Source organism: Haliotis rufescens, unplaced genomic scaffold (assembly GCF_023055435.1).
Source record: "Haliotis rufescens isolate VD_foot unplaced genomic scaffold, xgHalRufe1.0.p SCAF_4, whole genome shotgun sequence".
Classification (NCBI taxonomy): Eukaryota; Metazoa; Mollusca; class Gastropoda; order Lepetellida; family Haliotidae; genus Haliotis; species Haliotis rufescens.
In genome coordinates, this window is record NW_025964112.1 from 50,537,370 (window position 1) to 50,562,231 (window position 24,862).

General features: G+C 42.7%; 1 protein-coding gene across 7 annotated transcripts in view; it reads right to left on the bottom strand.

Moving 5' to 3' along the window:
- The window catches only part of LOC124151005 (diacylglycerol kinase beta-like), a 126,145-nt gene that overhangs the window by 6,653 nt on the left and 94,630 nt on the right, over positions 1–24,862 (bottom strand). For 6 of the 7 annotated variants that reach the window (XM_046523283.2, XM_046523235.2, XM_046523252.2 and 3 more), the window contains 16 exons: positions 24,361–24,449; positions 23,272–23,388; positions 22,416–22,514; positions 20,121–20,156; positions 12,032–12,205; positions 10,468–10,559; positions 9,113–9,187; positions 8,526–8,611; positions 8,273–8,362; positions 7,612–7,778; positions 6,575–6,639; positions 6,365–6,455; positions 4,846–5,056; positions 3,857–3,977; positions 2,913–2,973; positions 1,235–1,343 (listed from right to left, as the gene is read on the bottom strand). In XM_046523283.2, the coding sequence (XP_046379239.1) occupies positions 1,254–1,343; positions 2,913–2,973; positions 3,857–3,977; positions 4,846–5,056; positions 6,365–6,455; positions 6,575–6,639; positions 7,612–7,778; positions 8,273–8,362; positions 8,526–8,611; positions 9,113–9,187; positions 10,468–10,559; positions 12,032–12,205; positions 20,121–20,156; positions 22,416–22,514; positions 23,272–23,388; positions 24,361–24,449 (1,664 nt within the window). In that variant the 3' untranslated portion in view covers positions 1,235–1,253. The remainder of the gene's footprint in view (positions 1–1,234; positions 1,344–2,912; positions 2,974–3,856; positions 3,978–4,845; positions 5,057–6,364; positions 6,456–6,574; positions 6,640–7,611; positions 7,779–8,272; positions 8,363–8,525; positions 8,612–9,112; positions 9,188–10,467; positions 10,560–12,031; positions 12,206–20,120; positions 20,157–22,415; positions 22,515–23,271; positions 23,389–24,360; positions 24,450–24,862) is intronic. The other variant, XM_046523275.2, reaches the window with a different exon arrangement.

The following is a 24,862-nucleotide window of genomic DNA, read 5'->3' on the forward strand; positions in this document are numbered from 1 at the left end:
CAACTCATGGGCGGATACAGCTTTTTTGAAAAGGGGGGTGCACAATTAAGATCTATTTATTGTCTTTGGTGGTAATTTATACAGAAATAAAGATTTTTTTTTAAATAAAAAGGGGGGGTGCGCACCCCTCCTCTGTATCCACCCATGCAACTGCTCCATCTTCCCGAGGCAAATGAGTTAACTGACCATAAAAGTCAAGTTTCCACCCTTGCCAGACTAGGCTGGCATTATGGAGTTATGGCTGGACTAACGAGTGTATGCATAATCCTATCAAAATCATGTAACAAAATCCACATTCGGTTCGTTAACTGCCTAACAGATTTTCAGATTTTCGCTTGCAGGTTTTGCAGAGCATGTGTACTGCCTACACAGTGTCAACAGATAGTTTCCAGATCATTTCAAGTTATTAATCAAGGTGCTCACATGATTTGGTGCACTTCGCAATGTAAGACCTGTTTAATTATATTTTTAGTATCAATCAGATTGTCTTCACTGGGCGACGTATTTTATTGCGAATGCAAGTGATGTGAGAGGTGGAATCTCATTGGTCAACAGGAGGGACATAGAAGGGACATGACTCGTAATAGCCACTGGTGGAGCTACGGTTGAGCCCAGAAATTCCAGCCTAGTTCAGCAGGGGTGGAAACTGGACTTTTATAGTCAGTTAACTCCCTTGCCTCAGGAAGATGCAACTTCTCATGATTTCTCCATTACTTGTGTCAAGATGTGGTCCAGGGCAACCCAAGAAATATTTCTGAATGATTTAATTGTTTGTGTTCTTGTTTACCGCTGCAGTCAGCAATAACCAGACCAGGCAATCAAGTGATTGATATAATGAGCAATGTCCAATGCAGGATGACACCTCTAATCCATTTAGTCGTCTCTTAGACACTGGGTTTATTCCTGAGGACAATAAAAGAGCTACACCATGTCATTGTAGTTTTATGGGGACGTGAGTGAGTGAGAGTATGGTTTTACGCCGCTTTTAGCAATATTCCAGCAATATCACGGCGGAGGGACACCAGAAATGGGCTCAAACATTGCACCCATGATGGGAATCGACCCTGGGTCTTCGGCGTGGCAAGTCAAAGCTTTAACCACTTGGCTAACCCACCGCCCCTATTTTTTAAGAAGAGAACCAACAGTTCAAATCACGTATATTTTGTGGATGGTCTGACTATACTGATCAGTATATATAGTGCCTATGTGAGCTGGCACTCTTCCTGATACCCACCTTCACTGCACAGACTGAGCTACTTCTTGAACAGTTTGAAAAGCTTGGACTTCTTGTTTGACGGGGGCGCCATCAGTACGGGCACTTGGTTCTTGTGTGTAACATAGATCTGTAAGTACAACAGTTACTTCATCAAGCGTGGAATAGGAGTGAGAACATCACCTCGGAAAAGGAGGGTGAGTGAGGGCGTGAGTGGAGTGAGTGAACAGGAGGAAAGTGAGTGAGTGAGTGAGTGAGAGTGCGTGAGTGCGTGAGTGAGTGAGTGAGTGAGTGAGTGAGTTGGGTTTAATGCAGCTTTGCACAGTATTCCAGTTATATCACAGCGTGTCAGCTTGATGTGGGAGGAAATCTCCAAGTGAAGCAGGTCACAGACGTTTACCACTTGCACGGGTATGGTGCTGACAACCTAGAAACATAATCAGGGTGAACCTTGATTTGAACCCACGATCATAGGTTTCTGGCGTGCCCAAGGGATGCAACTCTGCACAGCGAATCGAGGGCCCAAGACAGCAAAGCCATTCATGCCCCTTTTTGGAAAAGGAGGTTAAAATACAGGAGCTACATGGATGCAATTTGTGTCTGGTAGATGTGTTGTTTTTTGTCAAAATCTTATCACTCCATTATTTAATTATAGTGGTGAAACACCTTTCTGATCAGGTTATCCGATCGTCTATAAAAAGTCCCATGTAAACATCCTAAGTGAGCTTGTCACGTGACATTTCCATGCCTATATCAGCTATCATGTTCCAACTAGATACAGTTGTTCTGGAAAGTCTCAAACACAAACAGATGGAGGTACTAAATGAATGATGCCTCATTGTCAGCTGGTACCCAGAATCCACATGTGTAAGAATGAAGGGACTTTGTTAATTATACATGAGTGTGACATATGCAGTATAAAAGTCATATTTCACTGTCATTAAAATAAAAACCAGAATTTTCATGGCCCTGGGGTGACAGAACTAGTTTCATCCAGAGTTACCGCCCTGAAAGTTGTCTCCCCCTTGGTTCTTTCACCTAATGATATTGAGTGAGTTAGTATGGTTTTACACCTCTTTTAGCAATATTCCAGCAACATCACGGCTGGGGACACCAGAAATGGGCTTCAGATATGTACCCATGTCAGGAATCCTACCCAGGTCTTCGGCTTAAACCACCAGGCTACTCGACTGCACCTCCTTGTGGTATTGTCTACTTGATGTCCTACAACTTTCCTATTACAAAAAACTACCATGATGCTGTCTGTTGTGTTCTTGTTTGACTTGACTACTATAAACTTGCGATGAAGTGGGTCACTGATCTTTGCCATAATAGTAGCTTTGTTGTATACATGTATTTGTGTGCTTTCCCACTGGTGCGCCACAAAACAAGTTTTCAAGGTGTCATGTTCTTTAAGATAACGAGAATCAACAATAAATATTGAAAATTATAAAAAACATAATTTTGCATGTTTTTGGTTGTTACGTTTTAATGAGGAACTATATTGTGCACACGCTGTCAATCATTGTAGTGCGTGAGAATGCGACTTGATCAGCTGTTGACAAATCTTTGAAAAAGGGACATTGTAGCATCAAGATGTTTATAATAAATACACTATTTCACGTTTTATGTCAAATACGATGTATATCTCATCTCGTGAAGTCTGAAAAGCATGAAATAGTCTCTGTCTCCTACTCACAGTGCACGGTGGTTGCATCCAGGGTTCCCCATCTATTTGCATTGGAAATCTTTTCCTTGTTCTGAAAGCAAGACATAAAATCACAAACGTTACAATTCTTCCTTTTTCTCTTAGCATGAGGATGCATTTTGTTATTGGTAGGTAAGGGACTGAGGGACTGGTCATTTATTATAAGGGAGGGGAATCAAACTCATCAGCACCCCCCTACCCCATGACCGGCCACATACCTAATGACAACTAGTGAGTACCAACACATACCTAAAGACAACTGGTGAGCACTGACACATACCTAATGACAAATTGTGGGCACTGCCACATATCTCATGACAACTTGTGAGTACATGTACCGACACATACCTAATGACAATTTGTGAGTACCAACACATACCTAATGACAACTTGTGAGTACCGACACATACCTAATGACAACTAGTGAGCACAGAAACATACCAATGACAACTTGTGAGGACAGACACATACCTAATGACAACTAGTGAGCACAGAAACATACCAATGACAACTTGTGAGGACAGACACATACCTAATGACAACTTGTGAGTACCAACACATACCTAATGACAACTTGTGAGTACCAACACATACCTAATGACAACTAGTGAGCAAAGACACATACCTAATGACAACTTGTGAGTACCAACACATACCTAATGACAACTTGTGAGTACCAACACATACCTAATGACAACTTGTGAGCACTGACACATACCTAATGACAACTTGTGAGCACTGACACATACCTAATGACAACTTGTGGGCACTGACACATACCTAATGACAACTTGTGGGCACTGACACATACCTAATGACAAGTTGTGGGCACTGACACATACCTAATGACAAGTTGTGAGTACAGACACATACCTAATGACAACTTGTGAGTACCGACACATACCTAATGACAACTTGTGAGTACCGACACATACCTAATGACAACTTGTGAGCACTGAGCAAGACGTTTGCCGGATGCCCGCAGTCCGGCGTAGACCTGACCGACATGCATACTGTTCTCCAGGCCCACCACCTCAATCAGCTTGTCCCCAACATCTGTAACACACATACAGGATTTAATATCAGGGATATAAAGAACAGAAGCAAACAGCTATTTTATATAATAATAACAACAACACCAACAACAATCATAATAACACTCAATTTTCATTCTCAGCTCCCTGAGGAGTATACCACGCAAGCTGCCTGTGAGGCACTAGAAGGTTATCAGCCACATCACCATCTCGTCCTACCTGATACACATTCACTGCTGGGTGAACAGAGGCACATTTCGAACAAAGTCTCTTGCCTAAGGCGACATCACATGTGCAACATGTGCTTCAGTGTGGGGCAGGGCAAAAGCCCTAGAAACTCTCAGGAGTCAAGATGCTGAATGTGGTCACCCATCCAGCTACTCTTCATACTTTTTTGGCGTTCACTCACCTAATTTCTACCAAAAATTCAACCTATTGGAATACCAATCTAATCTAACAAATGTTATATTTGGGATAACACTTTCTTAGAAAAGTACAGTCCCATCGAGGTTTCAACCCCACACTGCCAGAGTGAGGCACCTAATCGCCAGCACACAAAGTCAGCAATCTAACCGACTCAGCCACCGAGGTTTCCACAAAAATGTCCTTTCTAGTCCTTTCACAGTCAATACAACCTGTGAAGATCCAAGTTTGAGTTGGTCTTCAACAACCCATGCTTGTTGTAAGAGGCCACTAACGGGATCGGGTGGTCAGGCTCGCTGACCTGGTTGATGCATGTCATTTTATCTCAATTGCTGAGATCAATACTCATGATGCCAGTCACTGGCTTGTCTGGTCCAGACTCAATAATTTACAGACCGCCGTCATATAGCTGGAATATTGCTGAGATTGTAACCAACCAAACAAACAAACAAACAAACAAGTCTGACCTTGCACAGCAATGTTGAGTTCTGCTGACGACATGCTGCTCGTGGAGAACTCTTTGTCTTTGTCCTTCTTAGCTTTTTGAGCTTTCCGTCGTTTCTTCTGGCTGGGGTTCTCGCCCCACAGGTTGGTACCTCCATAGATACTTGGAATATTGAGAAGAGCAATACCCTCCAGGGGGGAGCCGTTGGCCAGGTCCAGAGAGTAACCATCACACTGGGGGAGGGGGGAGATAAACAACATTATCTCACCTTGCATACATGCTTGAACGTTATTGGTCAATGACATTTACATAAATATTCATTTTTTGTCTGTGTAAGAAAATACTGAACTGCAGACAGCGTTCGGTAGAAAATGGCGGCCAACAAATCCTCTCGCTTCGACCGTCAATAACGAACTGCGCATGCGTGGAACGTTTTTCATTCGACAACTTCCGTAAACACGTAAAAACGTTCGTTCCAAAGTGGAGACCCAAATACTGCAGTCTATATGTATCCACTGCGTAGCTGTGTACCCATCAAACCGTACTCCCCTCGTGTACAGTGAGTGAGTCTTGTTTTATGCTGCTTTACATTTGCTTCAGTGTGGGACAAAACCGAAGCTCTAGAAACTCTCAGGAACCAAGCTGCCGAATGTGGTCACCCATACAAGGACTCTCCACGACCGACAATACTTAACTTCACCTGATTTGTGCCCTGTGCCCTGTGCCCTGTGCATAGGACCACGTGCCACCACAAAGAACGACAGACTATATCAACAGACCCACAGGAAATCCTCCCTCAGCGTTCAAATACATCCCAGATTACTATCAGACCCATTCTCAACTAACCTTTGTTTCGTCTGGGATATCACCATCTCAATCTATCACATCTCAAACAATTTCTCTCACTTTGAGTGTATTTAGATTTGATGGCTATTTTTGATCTCATGTAATTTGAAATGGGCTCCAAACAAAGCTTGGTTGGGAATGGGTTCAGGGTAGTTCTCACACTAGAATGGAGATCGACATCTTCCCGAGGCAAGGGAGTTAAAAGACTACAGAAGTCCAGTTTCCACCCTTGCCAAACTAGGCTGGAATAATGGAGTTATATTTTGGCTGGACTAACAAGTTTATACATACTCCAATCAATATCAAGTAACGAAATCGACTTCAGCTCATAACCAACATGGCGACTGCCGTGCTGATTTTGGATGATCGCAGGATTTGCAGAACATGTGTACTGTCAAATGGGCATCAACCCATATTATTACAAAACAAATCTTGATTATCGATCCGATTTTCTTGACTGGGTGCCTCTATTTTGTGTGAATCAAATGCAAGTGATATGAGAGGTGGAATCTGGTCAATAGGAGGGACATAGAAGGGACATAACTTGTAATCGCCACTGGTGGTGTTACGATCATAGAAAGAAATTGTAGCCTAGTTCAGCAGAGTGGAAACTGGACTTAACATCGGGAAGATGGGAGAACGAGGATTGCTAGAATGTTTATCTGAGATAACCCAGGGGAGTTGGGTGTTCTCACCATAATGTCAATGTCTTCATGTAGATGCTTGCAAGTAGAGCTGAACTGCTCCGATGTGCCAAACTCAAAATACCAAAATTTGTTCTTCATCCTGAAAAACAAAGATAAACTGTTGACAACTGTTTGATATGGGAAATTTAGTTTGAAACCATACTACTTCAACTACAAGTGAGTTGATTCTACACGTGAATCAATGTAATCACCACTCACCGGCTGTTGAACTTTTCTGGATGCTTTTCCCTCATAATGTGAAATCGATGACATATTGATGCATCCTGAAACAAAGAAATACTTTCATTATTTCTGCCCTCTTAGCAAATGGCGGGTATGACATACCCCCGTGGGGATTCTGGGTGAGGCAATAGGTCCTCAGCAACCTATGCTTGTTGTAAGAGGTGACTTAATGTTTTTATTTTTTTTGATTGTTGTTTAACGCCATACTCAAAAAGCTAGGAAGGACAAAGACAGCATGTCGTCAAAAGTGAGTGAGTGAGTGAATATTGCTTAACGCCGCATCAGCAATTTTGCAGCTATTCGTGGCTCATGTCGTCAAAAGAACTCAGCACTGCTGTGCATGGTCGGTTATGTTTGTTTGTTTGTTTGTTTGGTTAAACACTCAACATTATTCCAGCTATATGATGCCGGTCTGAAAACAATCGAGTCTTGACCTGACAATCCAGTGATTGACATCATGAGCATCGATCCACGTAATTGAGATTCGATGACATGCATCAACAAAGTCAGCGACCCTGACCACCCAATCCCATTAGTCGCCTTTTACAACAAGCAAAGTCGCCTTTTACTGCAAGCATGGGTTGCTGAAGACCTATTCTACCCCGGATCTTCATGGATGGATTCGGTGGTCAGACTCAGTGACTTGGTGGATTGGGTGTCCAAACGACATGGATCATTGGTCGCAATATTATCACCGGATTGTTTGGTCCAGACTGGATTATTAACAGGCCATCGAGCAGAACAAATCTCCCTTGTCATCCGCTAATGTCTCAAGCTAGTGCCAGTCGAGAGGGAGAACCATGGCCCCTGTATGTGTGAGTGAGTGAGTATGGTTTTACGCCGCTTTTAGCAATATTCCAGCAATATCATGCGGGGACACAAGAAATGGGCTTAACACATTGTACCAATGTGGGGAATCAACCTGGGTCTCCGGCATGACGAGCAAACACTTTAACCACTTGGCTACCCCACCCCTATATGTAATTCAGGACATCCACAAATAACACACTCACCACCCCTATGGAGAAGTAGTTGTTGATGATGTTGTAGGGGATGGGGTCGCCCTCCTCCTCATCAGTTCCCTCGGGTTTGCTGAACTCGATCTGCCATCGGTCCAGCATGATGCACGTACTGTGTTCAATACGCTTCAACACCTTGAGCAGACTCTCGCCTTCATAACCTGCAACATTAGCAAGTGTAATGAGGCTGTAACAGAAGGCTGAGGAAGGGTACTCTAGCTCAAACTAGAAGTGATTTCATTATTCTGGAAAATCAAATACCTTCTAATCAAGGAAGCAAGAGGATTGGAACCTTTTGCATTAGTCAACTATGTTAGACATGTGCTTTCAAAAAGCTGAAGAGACATGCTATAAAACCAAGAACATATTCCTCAGTTAATAAGGTAGTTAGAGTCATGTGACTTTCAGGTTTAAGATTTTTTAATACTTCATAATAATCTGAAGAACTCTCGAACTAGTTGTAGTCTACCCAATCGCAATTGGGTTACGATGACATGCATCAACCAAGTCAGCGAGTCTGACCACCCAATCCCGTTCCTCGCCTCTTACGACAAGCATAGTCGCCTTTACAGCAAACATGGGTGAAACAACAGAATGACGTCATTGGTGCATTTCAAGAACCAGATAAAGCTCCAATTGATCTCTGCTTGCTTACCTCCACCCCACCGCATGCACCTAGCAAGGTCATTTCCCGTTCCAAGAGGTAGCACTGCAACTGGAGGTTGATAGTTCAAGGCCAACTTATCTGTAACAAGGGACACAACCCATGAAATGCTGTATAAAATTGGAATCATGAATCTGGTAGGGTAATTCAAAGATTTTTCAAATAATTTTACAATATTACCAAAAATGATTTTTTAAACTTAAATTTTGCATTTAGGGGGAATTTGTTGTTACGCTTCACTTACCCATTGTATCAAGTAACCAACCAACAGAACCATCACCACCACACACTAAAATACGAGTGTTTGGTACATCCTTCAAAAACTGAAGCCTGTGGAAGAAGAAAAACTATATTGGGACATATGCATGAATGCAATCTTCATATTACACTTGCCATAGTCACCGTAATAAGTACTCCGGCGCTTACACAATTAAGAAAGTGGTGTACTTACTGGAGCAGTGCTCGTAATATAGTAAATATGAACAAATGTCAAAACAGTTTTGTTAGTTTTGTCTGTCTGTTGTTTAACGCCACACTGCTTTAAATGATGGCAGTCTGGAAATAATCGAGTCTGGACCAGACAATCCAGTGATTGTCATGAGCATTGATCTCTGGAATTGGGATACGATGATATGCATCAACCAAGTCACCAAGCCTGACCACCCAATCCCGTTTGTCATCTCTTATGGCAATTAACCTTGCCTCTTAAGACAACCATGGGCAGCTGAAGACCAATTCTAACCTGGATCTTCACGAGTCATCGACCAAAAGTGAAATCTTAAACAAGAAACAAACAAAACGAAATCGTTGGTCGACACACCGAACACTTACCCCACCATTGGACCATTCCTAATCATGTCGTATGTTTGCCTAGGGTTTAATAAATACTGAAACTTCCGCAAAAGCCTGAAACAGACAAAAAGGCATTCTCTTCATTGGCTAAGGAAACAGACAAACAGGAATTCTCTTCATTGGCTACTGAAACAGACAAACAGGCATTCTCTTCATTGGCTACTGAAACAGACAAACAGGCATTCTCTTCTTTGGCTACTGAAACAGACAAACAGGAATTCTCTTCATTGGCTACTGAAACAGACAAACAGGAATTCTCTTCATTGGCTACTGAAACAGACAAACAGGAATTCTCTTCATTGGCTACTGAAACAGACAAACAGGCATTCTCTTCATTGGCTACTGAAACTGACAAACAGGCATTCTCTTCATTGGCTACTGAAACAGACAAACAGGCATTCTCTTCATTGGCTACTGAAACAGACAAACAGGCATTCTCTTCATTGGCTACTGAAACAGACAAACAGGCATTCTCTTCATTGGCTACTGAAACAGACAAACAGGCATTCTCTTCATTGGCTACTGAAACAGACAAACAGGCATTCTCTTCATTGGCTACTGAAACAGACAAACAGGAATTCTCTTCATTGGCTACTGAAACAGACAAACAGGAATTCTCTTCATTGGCTACTGAAACAGACAAACAGGCATTCTCTTCATTGGCTACTGAAACAGACAAACAGGCATTCTCTTCATTGGCTACTGAAACAGACAAACAGGGATTCTCTTCATTGGCTCATTCACTCAGCTTTTGATAAGGATAATCAGATATGCCATTCTATTTAAACAGACACTTGACATATTGAATCAGTGTTGTGTATCATAAAGAAATAACAAACATCCCTATCAAAAGTTGAGTAGTATATAGATCAGCACAATATAAACGCAACTCAAAATCTGATCAAAATATGATCAAACTGTGATCAAATACAAACTTGCATCATAAACAAGATTAGCATTCCTATTTAGTCCAGACAATGCTTACCATTGCATATCCGATTTTTGAACAGTTCAGACGAAATTTTTAAAACAGTTAAGACAAAATTGCTGATATTGTGAATCAAGACTTAAATTTGTGTTCATACCGTGAGTGAGTGAGGTTTTACGCCGCTTTTAGCAATATTCCAGCAATATCACGGCGGGGGACACCAGAAATGGGCTTCACACATTGTACCCATGTCGGGAATCGAACCCGGGTCTTCGGCGTGACGAGCGAATTCAACCACTAGGCTACCCCACCGCCAGTGTTCATACCGGGATGTGATGCTTCAAGAGGACATACACTTTGTGCATCATCGTGTCCTGAAACACACTGACAAGCATGCAGCACTCACTTGCCCCCTTGTTTGCCACCACTCTTCGGGTTGATGAATATTAACAATGGATGTGTCCCATCTATTGGCGTGATTTGGAAGGAGCTCTGACCCTGAAACACAAAAGCGAGTGAGGTGAGTTTTATTCCACAATATGCAATCAACATCATGTTTATTTCTTACTTTGTTGTATAAAGCCACACTAACCGATATTTCAGCTATACAGACGTGTTCTGTAAAAATTCGAGCCAGACAAGATCAAGACAAATAATCAAGTCTAGACCAGACAATCAAGTGATTAACATCACAAGCATCAATCTACGTAGTTGGGATACGATGACATGCAATCAACCAAGTCAGTGAATCTGACCACCCGATCCCCATAGTTGCCTATTACGACAAGCATGGCTTGGTGACAATCAATTCTAACCGGATCTTCACGGGGCAACCAACATCATGGCAAGGGGGAGACAGCAATGGACTTCCAAGCAAGTGAATAGGGGTTTTATCCTGTGCTTAACACTGTTCGTGAAATATCTAAACTGGCACACACCAGAAACAGACTGCACCCATATAACCCATGTCTTGGTACGGTGGGTCATTGTGTCAACAACTTAAAGCTGCCCCCTTGAAGTACATAGAGGATATTTCATGTTTCGTGTGAAATATCATGTTTCTCTCATCGGGTAGACCGCCTCCGTGGTCTAGTGGTAGAGCGTCCGCCTTGAGAGTGGAAGGTCCGGGGTTCGATCCCCGGCCGCGTCATACCAAAAGACATTAAAAGATGGTACTTGTTGTTACCCTGTCTTGCGCTCGGCATTAAGGGGCTAAAACAAGGACTGGTCGGCTCGGAGTCAGTATACTGTGTCTGAGTGGGGTATTCATGTTAAACTGCGGCATGGTATCTCAGTGAGCTAGCACTATAAATCAACATCAGTCCGGACTAGTACAAGCAGCCACACAAACACACACACGTACATGCACGTCACTATATAAGTGCAATAATCTTGGACACGACGTTAAACCCCATTTCACCTCACCTCATCGGGTAACGGGGGAAAGAAGATATTTTGACGAGTGTTATGTTCACTGCAATGAAAATATAACTTTTCTCAACTTAAGAAAACAATAATAATAATAATAATTAAAAAAAAGCATTTTTGGTAACTCGGGTACTCAGGTCAGGTGGGTACTGAGAAGGACCCAGGTACCCACAGGACTAACCGGACCTGTGGTTAGTCATGTGATGTTTAATGACAAAATGTTCTAGAACTCTATGGTAACACTACAAGTCACAAATGTTCACATTTCTTACTGACTATGCACCATTCCTTCTAACTTTTATTTGTTTGAATTAAGATAAAACTTCAGTCAACTTCAGCGTTTGCATAATCAGATCGTTTTTTATGTGTATCTAAACACATTTTGTCAAACTAATTCCAGTCGGACATTTTGTACCTATCTCTTGACACCTACAGCCAGTACCCGGGTAGGGTCAGGTAATAGCGGAGTGGGTACTCGGGTAGTAAATCTGGACTCGTCCCAGGCCTACCACAGAAGGACTGGTCCCCGATGGTGTACTCACTGCAGGGCCTGGTGCTGGAGAGGGTAGCATATCAAGACATGGCTGACTGGGGCTTTGTTCACCGCTCAGGTCGCCCCCACTTAGTTCCTCCCCATCCGTACTGATCCCGTCCAGCTGCGTCAGACTCTGACTCTCACGGTTGGAGGGCGTCGTCTTGCCTGGCCGGGGCCGATCCTGAAACAACATGGCCACCAGGTGGGTTTGTAGTTGGGTCGGCACATATTACATACATAATCACCAGTGATTTTGACATCAAATATAAGAAGACGAGTTGACAAAAGTAAAAGATATCTGAGGCTTGCAGAGCATAGTTTCCATGGATCAACATGTCTTGATACATTTGAAATTCGAAGACACAAGGGTGAAATTCTATTCGTCATCCAAAATCATTCTTCAAACTTTTTCAGTCATACTCTTATAACCTGGTTCATCCATGTAATAAGAAAAGCGAACCAGCTTCAGAGAGATTAGTGATGTCATTTGATTGTGACGTCACAACGGTCTGCAAAGCAATGTGTTGCAATTTCATTGTAGCAATATCTATCAGGTGATATTGCTTCATCTCACCCAATTGATATCTCCTGTGGAAGCCAGTCTGGGACAATAAATGAATGTCCACACATGCACTGTGAAAGATGCTTCAAATGCAGGGAGAGGACAGGGTTGCTATAGTGATGTTAGCAAAACTACCCAGCTGCATGAAACTGACCTGGTCATCATGCTGATATGCCACAGATGCTGTCATATCCACACAAGTCACTCATAATGAGAATTAAAATACAGCTATGCCGTCATTATTGTTTCAACTACAGATTATCTATGACAAATTCAGAGTTTACTGACTCACTTTCTGAAATGCAAATTTTAATCTCATGCATTAATTCTAAGCAAGTGCAAAACAAAATACTGGCTTCAAAAAATACATTGCACAAAATGCATGTGCAGTACTTCAAATGCAGCAGGGACACCGATGCATGAAGTTAAAGATTCTCATGCATTACGAACATATTGCATGAAATTTCTGTGCAGCTGATTTGTGGTTAATGTATTTGCCTTTACTTATTTACTTATTTTTACTGCAACTTTAACTGTATTTCAACACTGATTATGCAGTATTGTGTCACCTTGATGTTGTATTGTGCCTCTAATGACCAACACATGTTGCTGGGGACAAAGTCTAACCTCCAACATGGCTGAGGGGAACTAGGTGGTATAACCTCCAACATGGCAGAGGGGAGCTAGGTGGTATAACCTCCAACATGGCTGAGGGGATCTAGGTGGTATAACCTCCAACATGGCTGAGGGGAGCTTGGTGGTATAACCTCCAACATGGCTGAGGGGATCTAGGTGGTATAACCTCCAACATGGCAGAGGGGAGCTTGGTGGTATAACCTCCAACATGGCTGAGGGGATCTAGGTGGTATAACCTCCAACATGGCAGAGGGTAGCTTGGTGGTATAACCTCCAACATGGCTGAGGGGAGCTAGGTGGTATAACCTCCAACATGGCTGAGGGGATCTAGGTGGTATAACCTCCAACATGGCAGAGGGGAGCTTGGTGGTATAACCTCCAACATGGCTGAGGGGAGCTTGGATGTATAACCTCCAACATGGCTGAGGGGAGCTTGGTGGTATATCCTCCAACATGGCTGAGGGGATCTAGGCGGTATAACCTCCAACATGGCTGAGGGGATCTAGGCGGTATAACCTCCAACATAGCTGAGGGGAGCTAGGTGGTATAACCTCCAACATGGCTGAGGGGAGCTAGGTGGTATAACCTCCAACATGGCTGAGGGGATCTAGGTGGTATAACCTCCAACATGGCAGAGGGGAGCTTGGTGGTATAACCTCCAACATGGCTGAGGGGAGCTTGGATGTATAACCTCCAACATGGCTGAGGGGATCTAGGCGGTATAACCTCCAACATGGCTGAGGGGATCTAGGCGGTATAACCTCCAACATAGCTGAGGGGATCTAGGTGGTATAACCTCCAACATGGCTGAGGGGAGCTAGGTGGTATAACCTCCAACATGGCTGAGGGGAGCTTGGTGGTATATCCTCCAACATGGCTGAGGGGATCTAGGCGGTATAACCTCCAACATGGCTGAGGGGATCTAGGTGGTATAACCTCCAACATAGCTGAGGGGATCTAGGTGGTATAACCTCCAACATGGCTGAGGGGAGCTAGGTGGTATAACCTCCAACATGGCTGAGGGGATCTAGGTGGTATAACCTCCAACATGGCTGAGGGGAGCTTGGTGGTATAACCTCCAACATGGCTGAGGGGATCTAGGTGGTATAACCTCCAACATGGCAGAGGGGAGCTAGGTGGTATAACCTCCAACATGGCTGAGGGGAGCTAGGCGGTATAACCTCCAACATGGCTGAGGGGAGCTAGGTGGTATAACCTCCAACATGGCTGAGGGGATCTAGGTGGTATAACCTCCATCATGGCTGAGGGGATCTAGGCGGTATAACCTCCAACATGGCTGAGGGGATCTAGGTGGTATAACCTCCAACATGGCTGAGGGGAGCTAGGTGGTATAACCTCCAACATGGCTGAGGGGAGCTAGGTGGTATAACCTTCAACATGGCTGAGGGGAGCTAGGTGGTATAACCTCCAACATGGCAGAGGGGAGCTAGGTGGTATAACCTCCAACATGGCAGAGGGGAGCTAGGTGGTATAACCTCCAACATGGCTGAGGGGATCTAGGTGGTATAACCTCCAACATGGCTGAGGGGATCTAGGTGGTATAACCTCCAACATGGCAGAGGGAAGCTTGGTGGTATAACCTCCAACATGGCTGAGGGGATCTAGGTGGTATAACCTCCAACATGGCTGAGGGGATCTAGGCGGTATAACCTCCAACATGGCTGAGGGGATCTAGGTGGTATAACCTCCAACATGGCTGAGGGGAGCTAGGTGGTATAACCTCCAACATGGCTGAGGGGAGCTAGGTGGTATAACCTCCAACATGGCTGAGGGGAGCTTGGTGGTATAACCTTCAACATGGCTGAGGGGATCTAGGTGGTATAACCTCCAACATGGCTGAGGGGATCTAGGCGGTATAACCTCCAACATGGCTGAGGGGATCTAGGTGGTATAACCTCCAACATGGCTGAGGGGATCTAGGTGGTATAACCTCCAACATGGCTGAGGGGAGCTAGGTGGTATAACCTCCAACATGGTTGAGGGGAGCTTGGTGGTATAACCTCCAACATGGCTGAGGGGAGCTAGGTGGTATAACCTCCAACATGGCTGAGGGGAGCTTGGTGCTATAACCTTCATTATTGCTGAGGGGAGCTTGGTGGTATAACCTCCAACATGGCTGAGGGGAGCTAGGTGGTATAACCTTCAACATGGCTGAGGGGAGCTAGGTGGTATAACCTCCAACATGGCTGAGGGGAGCTAGGTGGTATAACCTCCAACATGGCTGAGGGGAGCTAGGTGGTATAACCTCCAACATGGCTGAGGGGAGCTTGGTGGTATCACCTTCATTATTGCTGAGGGGAGCTTGGTGGTATAACCTCCAACATGGCTGAGGGGAGCTAGGTGGTATAACCTTCAACATGGCTGAGGGGAGCTTGGTGGTATAACCTCCAACATGGCAGAGGGGAGCTAGGTGGTATAACCTCCAACATGGCAGAGGGGAGCTAGGTGGTATAACCTCCAACATGGCAGAGGGGAGCTAGGTGGTATAACCTCCAACATGGCAGAGGGGAGCTAGGTGGTATAACCTCCAACATGGCAGAGGGGAGCTTGGTGGTATAACCTCCAACATGGCAGAGGAAAGCTTGGTGGTATAACCTCCATTATGGTTGAGGGGAGCTTGGTGGTATAACCTCCAACATGGTTGAGGGGAGCTAACTGGTATAACCTCCAACATGGCTGAGGGGAGCTAGGTGGTATAACCTCCAACATGGCAGAGGGAAGCTTGGTGGTATAACCTCCATTATGGCTGAGGGGAGCTAACTGGTATAACCTTCATTATGGCTGTGGGGAGCTTGGTGGTATAACCTCCAACATGGCTGAGGGGAGCTAGGTGGTATAACCTCCAACATGGCAGAGGGGAGCTTGGTGGTATAACCTTCATTATTGCTGAGGGGATCTAGGTGGTATAACCTCCAACATGGCTGAGGGGAGCTAGGTGGTATAACCTCCAACATGGCAGAGGGGAGCTAGGTGGTATAACCTCCAACATGGCTGAGGGGAGCTAGGTGGTATAACCTCCAACATGGCTGAGGGGATCTAGGTGGTATAACCTCCAACATGGCTGAGGGGAGCTAGGTGGTATAACCTCCAACATGGCTGAGGGGAGCTTGGTGGTATAACCTCCAACATGGCTGAGGGGAGCTAGGTGGTATAACCTCCAACATGGCTGAGGGGAGCTAGGTGGTATAACCTCCAACATGGCTGAGGGGAGCTTGGTGGTATAACCTCCAACATGGCAGAGGGGAGCTAGGTGGTATAACCTCCAACATGGCTGAGGGGAGCTAACTGGTATAACCTCCAACATGGCAGAGGGGAGCTTGGTGGTATAACCTCCAACATGGCTGAGGGGAGCTAGGTGGTATAACCTCCAACATGGCTGAGGGGATCTAGGTGGTATGACCTCCAACATGGCTGAGGGGAGCTAGGTGGTATAACCTCCAACATGGCTGAGGGGAGCTTGGTGGTATAACCTCCAACATGGCTGAGGGGAGCTAGGTGGTATAACCAACATGGCTGAGGGGAGCTAGGTAGTATATATATATATGTGGCATCGAGCCAACTGTTAAGACAGACAGGGTGGGTGAGTGAGTCTGGAAGTGCTGATGTAGGCCATAATACCACGTCTCCCGTACAGATGCCTCAGCCTATATTAATAAAACAGTCATGTATGAGCATATATTAATAAAACAGTCATGTATGAGCATATATTAATAAAACAGTCATGTATGAGCATATATTAATAAAACAGCCACATATGTGAGTGAGTGGTTTTACGTCGCTTTAAACAATATATCAGCAATATCATGGGACACCAGAAATGGGCTTCATACATTGTACCCACTTCGGGAATCGAACTCGGGTCTTTGGCTTGATGAGCAAACGCTATAGGCTACCCCACCTCCCCTTCCTGATGAGGAAATAAAAATGCCCTACCCAAACTTAACACTTAGCAATACATTAATGTTGTAGTCCTAATCAATAACATTCCTAATATTGTAACATTTACTATACTACGGTTATAATGAACTCAAAGGGACCACTAAATTTAGTTCGTTATAACCGTATTTCGTTATAGTGAGTGAGTGAGTATGGTTTTACGCCGCTTTTAGCAATATTCCAGCAATATCACGGCGGGGGACACCAGAAATGGGCTTCACACATTGTACCCATGTCGGGAATCGAACCCGGGTCTTCGGCGTGACGAGCGAACGCTTTAACCACTAGGCTACCCGACCGCCCCGTATTTCGTTATAAGCATGGATACAGCACATATACCATGTATACAGCAAATGGACATGACCCCAAAACAGTTTGTTATATCCATCAGTTGGTTATAAGCGTGTTCGTTATAAACATATTTCACTGAAATTAAAGAAAATCCAGCTGAATTGAGAAAAAGCATATAATGTTTTTGATAAAAATATTCACTTTGTTAGAGTAACAACAAATAGAAATATTAAAGACTATGAAAACTCAAGACTTTAAATTTATCGTCTCTTGCTCAAACACACTTAGTGCATGTGAACACGCGTGAAGGCATGTGAACACTATTGAACATCCATGACAACCATGTCCACAGACGATTCCTCCCACTCTCAAATGTCAGATTCATGACACACAAGTGTTAAATGTAGAAAGTGAAAGAATATAAAATATAAATCATACAAAGAGAAAAAATCCAAAATGGCTGTTAGTGGTAGATAAGGAAGATGGCCGATGTCGTACATCAACATTAGTGGCAAATAGTCATAGAAGTCTCTATAATGTAGCATCTAGAAGACACTACTTCACGGCTATCAATCAGTATGAATTGTTTGATAGGCATTTCTTAGAAGTTGATGGATGACAAAGTAGACACAAATTATGGAAAACAACATCTTTAATACACTATCATAGCGATATTCGGCATAGATCCGTTGTTGAGCAAGTCTGAATAATCTGAGCCTGGTACAAAATCTTATATGGTTGGTGAAGGATCAACAACACCAACAATTTACATACATGAAAGAGATTAACACAAGATTATGTACCATGCTTAAAACAGTCAGTCTTGTTTGAAAACGGTATAAGGATCTTTATCATACCTCCACGTCAGAATGATGAGATCTGATTGGTCCACGTGACCTTGATAAAATACTGTGTAACGCGCCTTAGAGAGGAATAAATTTTTCAGCAGGGGAATAAATCTCTTATACCTGCCACAAGCAAAGCAGGCTGCACATAGATTTCTGAGAGGCAGAATACAACCCTTATACCCCGCTTCAAAGCAAAAAGATGTACGCTTTTTCCAAGGAAATGGAGGTCATGTGACAAGCTAACCTCAGCACAATCGGACAGCTGATCAATTTTGAATTTGTTTGAATTCTTTTACAATGTCATATTAAAACATGTTGGTAAGGTAAATTCATTGTAGCAGGATCACTAGGGGTACATGGGATTTCATGCGTTCCTAGTTAGGTTCGTAGTATAAAACCTAACGTGGCACGCATAAAACCCCATGAACCCCTCGTGGTCCTGCCAAAAATTTATAATAGCGAAACGTTGCTATCATAGCATATTCAAGAAGTTGTTATCCATAAATTGTGTCCACTTTGAATCAATCAGTAGATATATCGTGCACAATGCACAAGTGTACTGATACACAGCAAGTCATCCAAGCATGAGCTAAAGCTGCAGCGGCCATGTTAGTCAGAAGCTGGTGAGGAATATGGGTTGGACACTCGAGCATATTTCAGTTATGTCACAGCATGTCAGATTAAAGTGGCAAAGCTCAATCTAATGTAATTTTAGATGTTCATTACTTGAAATACTTGAACATGGGATGGTGCTTACAGGTCATACGTATTAAACCTCAACACACAACCAACTCATCCAGGGCATCAAAGGGAGGCAACTCTGTATAGCCACAACACCTAAGATCCCTGAGCTAGTTGTTCCACTGTGGACAACACTACGGAAACGAAGGAATCACTGTAATGTATCTTGTACCCTTAACAGAAAATGCAGAGGATTCTCAAAGGAAAAATTAACTTAAAGATAAAATAACCTATTTGAGGAAGTGTGAGTATTTAAGCAGAACACATGAACTTCGATGATGAGTACTCTTTCTGAATTGTATTATGACAATTGTGATGAAAAGAATCCTGATGAGCTATTGCCTGTAGATTAAATAAACTACCGTATTCGACGTAATAATTCGCCCAGGGCGCTCTCAAAATTAGAAATTAGAGGCTCTCATTAGAATATTATTTTGGTGGAAAAAAGAGAGTTGAAAGATAAAGTTTGTGGTTTATGCTGACACACTGAAATGTTTATATGTGACAGATAAATTTTTCCAGAATTTATTTGCCCATAATTAAGAATGCATATAACACAAGAGTGCGTATTATACGCAAATAAATAAGTCTTGTGTACATTGATCAATCGGAAGGAGTGCTTATTGGGATTGTTCACTAGCCAATATATCAGCAAATATCGCTTATTACGTCGAATACGGTAGTTGTGATATTGATATCTCTTAGGGGCTTGGGACGGGGAATTGTCTGTCCATTCCATTCACCTCACCCCATCAGTTTAGTCGCCTTATGACAATCATTTGGTAAACTGGATGTCTGTGCCAACCCAGGATCCAAATGGCAAAACAAGCATGGGATATCTGAGATTTATTCTACACAAGAATCCCCACATGTAGAACATAATGAAAACTGGTCTCTCTGGATTAACACAGTTCTACATGTACTTTAAAAAGAAACAAAGAAAATAGTCAAAATAGAAACATCAGTAATGATAATTAAGCCTTGTTCTGAAGACAGGTGTCTGTAAGAACAGCAGGTTAATGGAGCACTCATGTGTTAGTAAGGCCATCTTTCATACTCACATGAGGATTGTGATGTGGATGGGTGTCAAAATATTTCTACATCAACACAAAACAAACTGAAAATGTGAAAGTCATGCATAACGAGACAACACTAACTAAACACACAACAGATTAGGCCAGACCTTGAGAGCGTTACAAATTTTGAAAGTGAAACATTTGGTCAGTAGTTTAACCAAACATATATAAATGCATTCTGCAGATTTTGTTAGAGCATTTTAAAGTTTGATTTGGATTGGAAAGTGCCCAAAAAATATAATCCGGGCCTGGTTTGGGTCTGTATAAATTTAATAAAAATAACATCTGACTTGTGATGACTATTTATTATTCGAAATATTTATTTTGTCCTAAAAATTGTATGGATTACTTTTATTTTCAAAGCGATCTTTACCGTTGACGGTCCATAAAAAACCCTTGTCTTTCTGATATTGTTTTATCTTCTAAATTGTCAATGTTTTAGGTGTGCGTATCCCTAAATCAAGCAATACAAAAATGTAGGGCCTGCATAGGCGGATCCAGATGGGTTGATCCAGAAGGGAGGATCCAGGGGGTCAGGACCAACACCCCTTTTGAAAACCAAATGCAGTATGTTGTAGGCAGTAAAATTGACACACAGAGAGGGTTTTGATATTTTGGACCCTCCTTTTTAAAAATGCTGGATCCACCCTTGCACTGACAATTTCTTAAGGGATCAGTCGACATATGGACATATATCACTATGCCCACTAATTATCCCCTAAACACCATGAAACTATTCTGTTTATTTCAGGGTATTGGCAGACTTGGGGTACAGGCTAATCTCCCATCTCAGCCCTTGAAATCACCACCTAATTGGTATGCCTGAGAGAACGTCTGTCCCCACAATATAAACTATTTCCAAGCTCTTCAATGAATACCTACAAAGCCTTATCTTTCTAGTATCATTAAAGATATAACATATACCTAATAATAAATATTCTGTGCTAGGATGAAATCATACTTATTTCAAAACCGTATGCAGCTATAGTTTCATTTCAGCTTCACTGAAACTTTTATCCGGAAGTAGAATAAACATGCATTTTCACAAATATATCCTGTTTTGTTTTTTAATCCGATCATCGTTTTGTAACGGACCTAAAGTCAAATAATTCATCATAAAAATTCTAAATGTCTTATTTCCTTGTGCATCATGAAATACCTCCACTGGGAAACTTTAAAAAAGGACTGATCTGGCCTGCATAATTATTTCCCCTCTGTATAATCATTTCCCCTCCTAATTTGAAATATTTCCCTTATTTGGAAAGTGTGAAAAAAAACACAAAAAACATGCATTCTAATGGACATGTTAAAGATCACATAAATACATGTATCATTGTATTCGTGTGCGAAGCACAAAAGCTGCTATCAATCAGCAGCATGCAATTAAAACCCAAATCATAAGAAGCTTTTGCTAAAAAACAAAATTACGGCCCATGCTTTGCCCACATGCATGCTTGAAAAACACAGAGTACCATATCACAAATGAAAATTCTTTCTAATACTAAAAACAAGATTCAATGTAAGCTGTACCCAGTACCCAGTACCTTTTTGTACAGATAATGTACCCAAACCAAAATCGAACTACACATTGCATCCGCGACTGAACCTGAGGCACATGCAACAGATTTTACGTGACACCCAAACTAAAATAACTTTTGTGCATTGTGAAAATAGACTCAGTTTTTTGTCATGTTAGAGTGTATTTGTGGCATACAGGAGACCCTAACAGCTCCATTTAATGTCAAAACCACCCTGGTCAAGACATGCAAGGGGAGATAATTGTCATGAATTATCTCCCCTAGACTACAATTGAACTTTCACTGTTGACAGTTCAATGGTATATTATACACTTGCATTATTTCTTACACTGATGGTTCAATTAATCATTCATGTTCCCACATCACCCTATAAATGACATCTGTTCAGGAATTTCATGGGAGCTTTCATATAATAATCCTATATGCTATTTAATTCTACCATATATTCTACCACATACACTGGCCACATATAGGTCTATCAGAATTTATTTTCTTTAAAAAAACCTATCAAATCAGCTTGAAAGCTTCAAAACATGAAAAAAATCTGACACCAAGTCAAAATAACAGTAATGCCGGAAAGATTTCCCAGCTGTGACGATCCAGAGGGATGGGAGTCACACCTCTCCTTGCAGCTTACGGACCATTTATACATTTGGAAGTTTTAGGGATGACCGTGATTGTTAACTTTTGATCATAAAATGCATCTTATTTGAAAAAAATCTTGGTAGACAGCGTTACTCACCAGCACAGCTGGGCAGACGGTGGTTGGAGGTAACATGTGGTCGCGGTAGTCTCCCATGTCGCATTCTGGCTTCATCTGGGACGCACACTTGTTGTGAAGCTGAAACAGACCATGCATTGGTTGTGGACTGGTAACTTTAGGAAGGTGATGACTGAGTCAAGTGGACAGAGTCTTTGTTATTGTGGCTCTATTGTCTACCATATGCTAACTTCCTGCTGTCTCATATTGGTCATGCTTACACTTGTCGTGAGTGAATGAGAGGGGCTTAATGCCAAAGACAATGTGACAATATCAGAATCGAATAGAAGTAATGGACCAGACACACCAGTGGGTCATGAGTGGGTCAGATGTGGGTCATGAGTGGGTTTAAAGTGGGTCACAAGTCTGTCACGAGTGGGTCATGAGTGGGTTTAAAGTGGGTCACAAGTCTGTCCCGAGTGAGTCAGAAGTGGGTCATGAGTGGGTCAGAAGTGGGTCATGAGTGGTCTGAAGTGGGTCATGAGTGGGGTTTAAAGTGGCTCACAAGTCTGTCACGAGTGGGTCATGAGTGTGTCAGAAGTCTGTCACGAGAAGTGGGTCAAAAGTGGGTCAGAAGTGAGTCAGAAGTGTCAGAAGTATCAAGAGTGGGTCAGAAGTGGGTCAGGAGTGGGTGAATGTTGTTTCACAAGGTATTGTACTGTCACTCATCCTCTGTGTTTTACAAGGTAGCGTACTGTCACTTGTCCTGTTTGCAAGGTAGTGTACCGGTGTATCACTGCCTCCTCCCTTAGTCTCTTACGATCATATATATACTTCCCGGAGTTCTTCCTGATGTACAGCAAGGGTTACCTGGAATCCAAGAGTTCAGAGATCTTACCGTGAGATGACACCACCGGCAATGAAGCCCCGTGACTCCATTGTAAGATTTGATTGACTTGCGACACTTGTCACACTTGCCGACACAGTTGCCCTCAACCCAGTGGTGGTTCATCGTCTGAAGAACATCCACATACACAGTATACATCATCAGCATTTGACACACATATCTTACTGAGGCAGATGTCTGGAAAAGTGCCACAAAAAATAAAAAAAGCTGGCCAGAAATACTACAAAATATTGATTTATAAAGTGTTTCTTTATACAAAAATATAACCCAATTTATGTACATTTGTTCTGCAGGAGAGAATGATATCCAAGATATTCTACTAGTCAGTTGGACAACTTCAATCTGGTCAAGTTACTGTACCTGCATATTTGTCTACTGGATCTGCATGTTTGTCTACTGGACCTGCATAATTGTCTACTAGATCAGTATATTTGTCTACTGGATCAGTATATTTGTCTACTAGACCTGCATATTTGTCTACTGGATCAGCATATTTGCGTACTGGACCTGCATAATTGTCTACTGGATCAGTATATTTGTCGACTGGATCAGCATATTTGCGTACTGGACCTGCATATTTGTCTACTGGATCAGCATATTTGCCTACTGGACCTGCATAATTGTCTACTGGATCTGCATATTTGTCTACTGGACCTGCATAATTGTCTACTGGACCAGCATATTTGTCTACTGGATCAGTATATTTGTTTACTGGACCTGCATATTTGTCTACTGGATCAGCATATTTGTCTACTGGACCTGCATATTTGTCTACTGGACCTGCATAATTGTCTACTGGACCAGCATTTTTGTCTACTGGATCAGTATATTTGTCTACTGGACCTGCATATTTGTCTACTGGATCAGCATATGTGTCTACTGGACCTGCATATTTGTCTATTGGGTCTGTCTTTGGTTGCATATAACATTATCCACACTACATAAATGAATGAGACGTAGCTACCTAATAACACAAAAGCTTCACTGAACAAGCTACACCCCTAGAATTCCCTTTCCGTATATGCACGTCCTGCTGTCCTTACATAGAGACAGAGCAATAGAGGCTCATGCTGTGTTTACCTGTGAGGTCTTCTTTGACTTGACATACGTAGTAATGCATGACGCTGGCGCCCTCTGCACACACCTCTCGTGCACCGTGTATTTACAAACTGAAGAACAAAATGTATAGATTTAACAGACTGTGACGAAACAGTTGAACTGAGTTTTATGCAACGTTTAGCCATTTTGCAGCACTATCACAACTAAGGACAACATTAATGTGTTTCGCTTATCGTGCAACAATGGTGAAATGTTTGACGTGAAAGACACACTTAATACATGTGTTCCCCATTTTCCCTTAAACTAAGAGACCCATGAAGATCCGGGGAAGAATAAGTCTTCAGCAACCCATGATTGCCATAAACGGCAACTATGCTTGTCGTAAGAGGGGAGTAACGGGATCGGGTGGTCATTCTCGTATCCTAATTGTGTGGATCCATGCTCAATTATTTCCGACTGCTGTCATATAGCTGGAATATTGCTGAGTGCGGCGTTAAACAACAAACAAACAAACAAACAAACA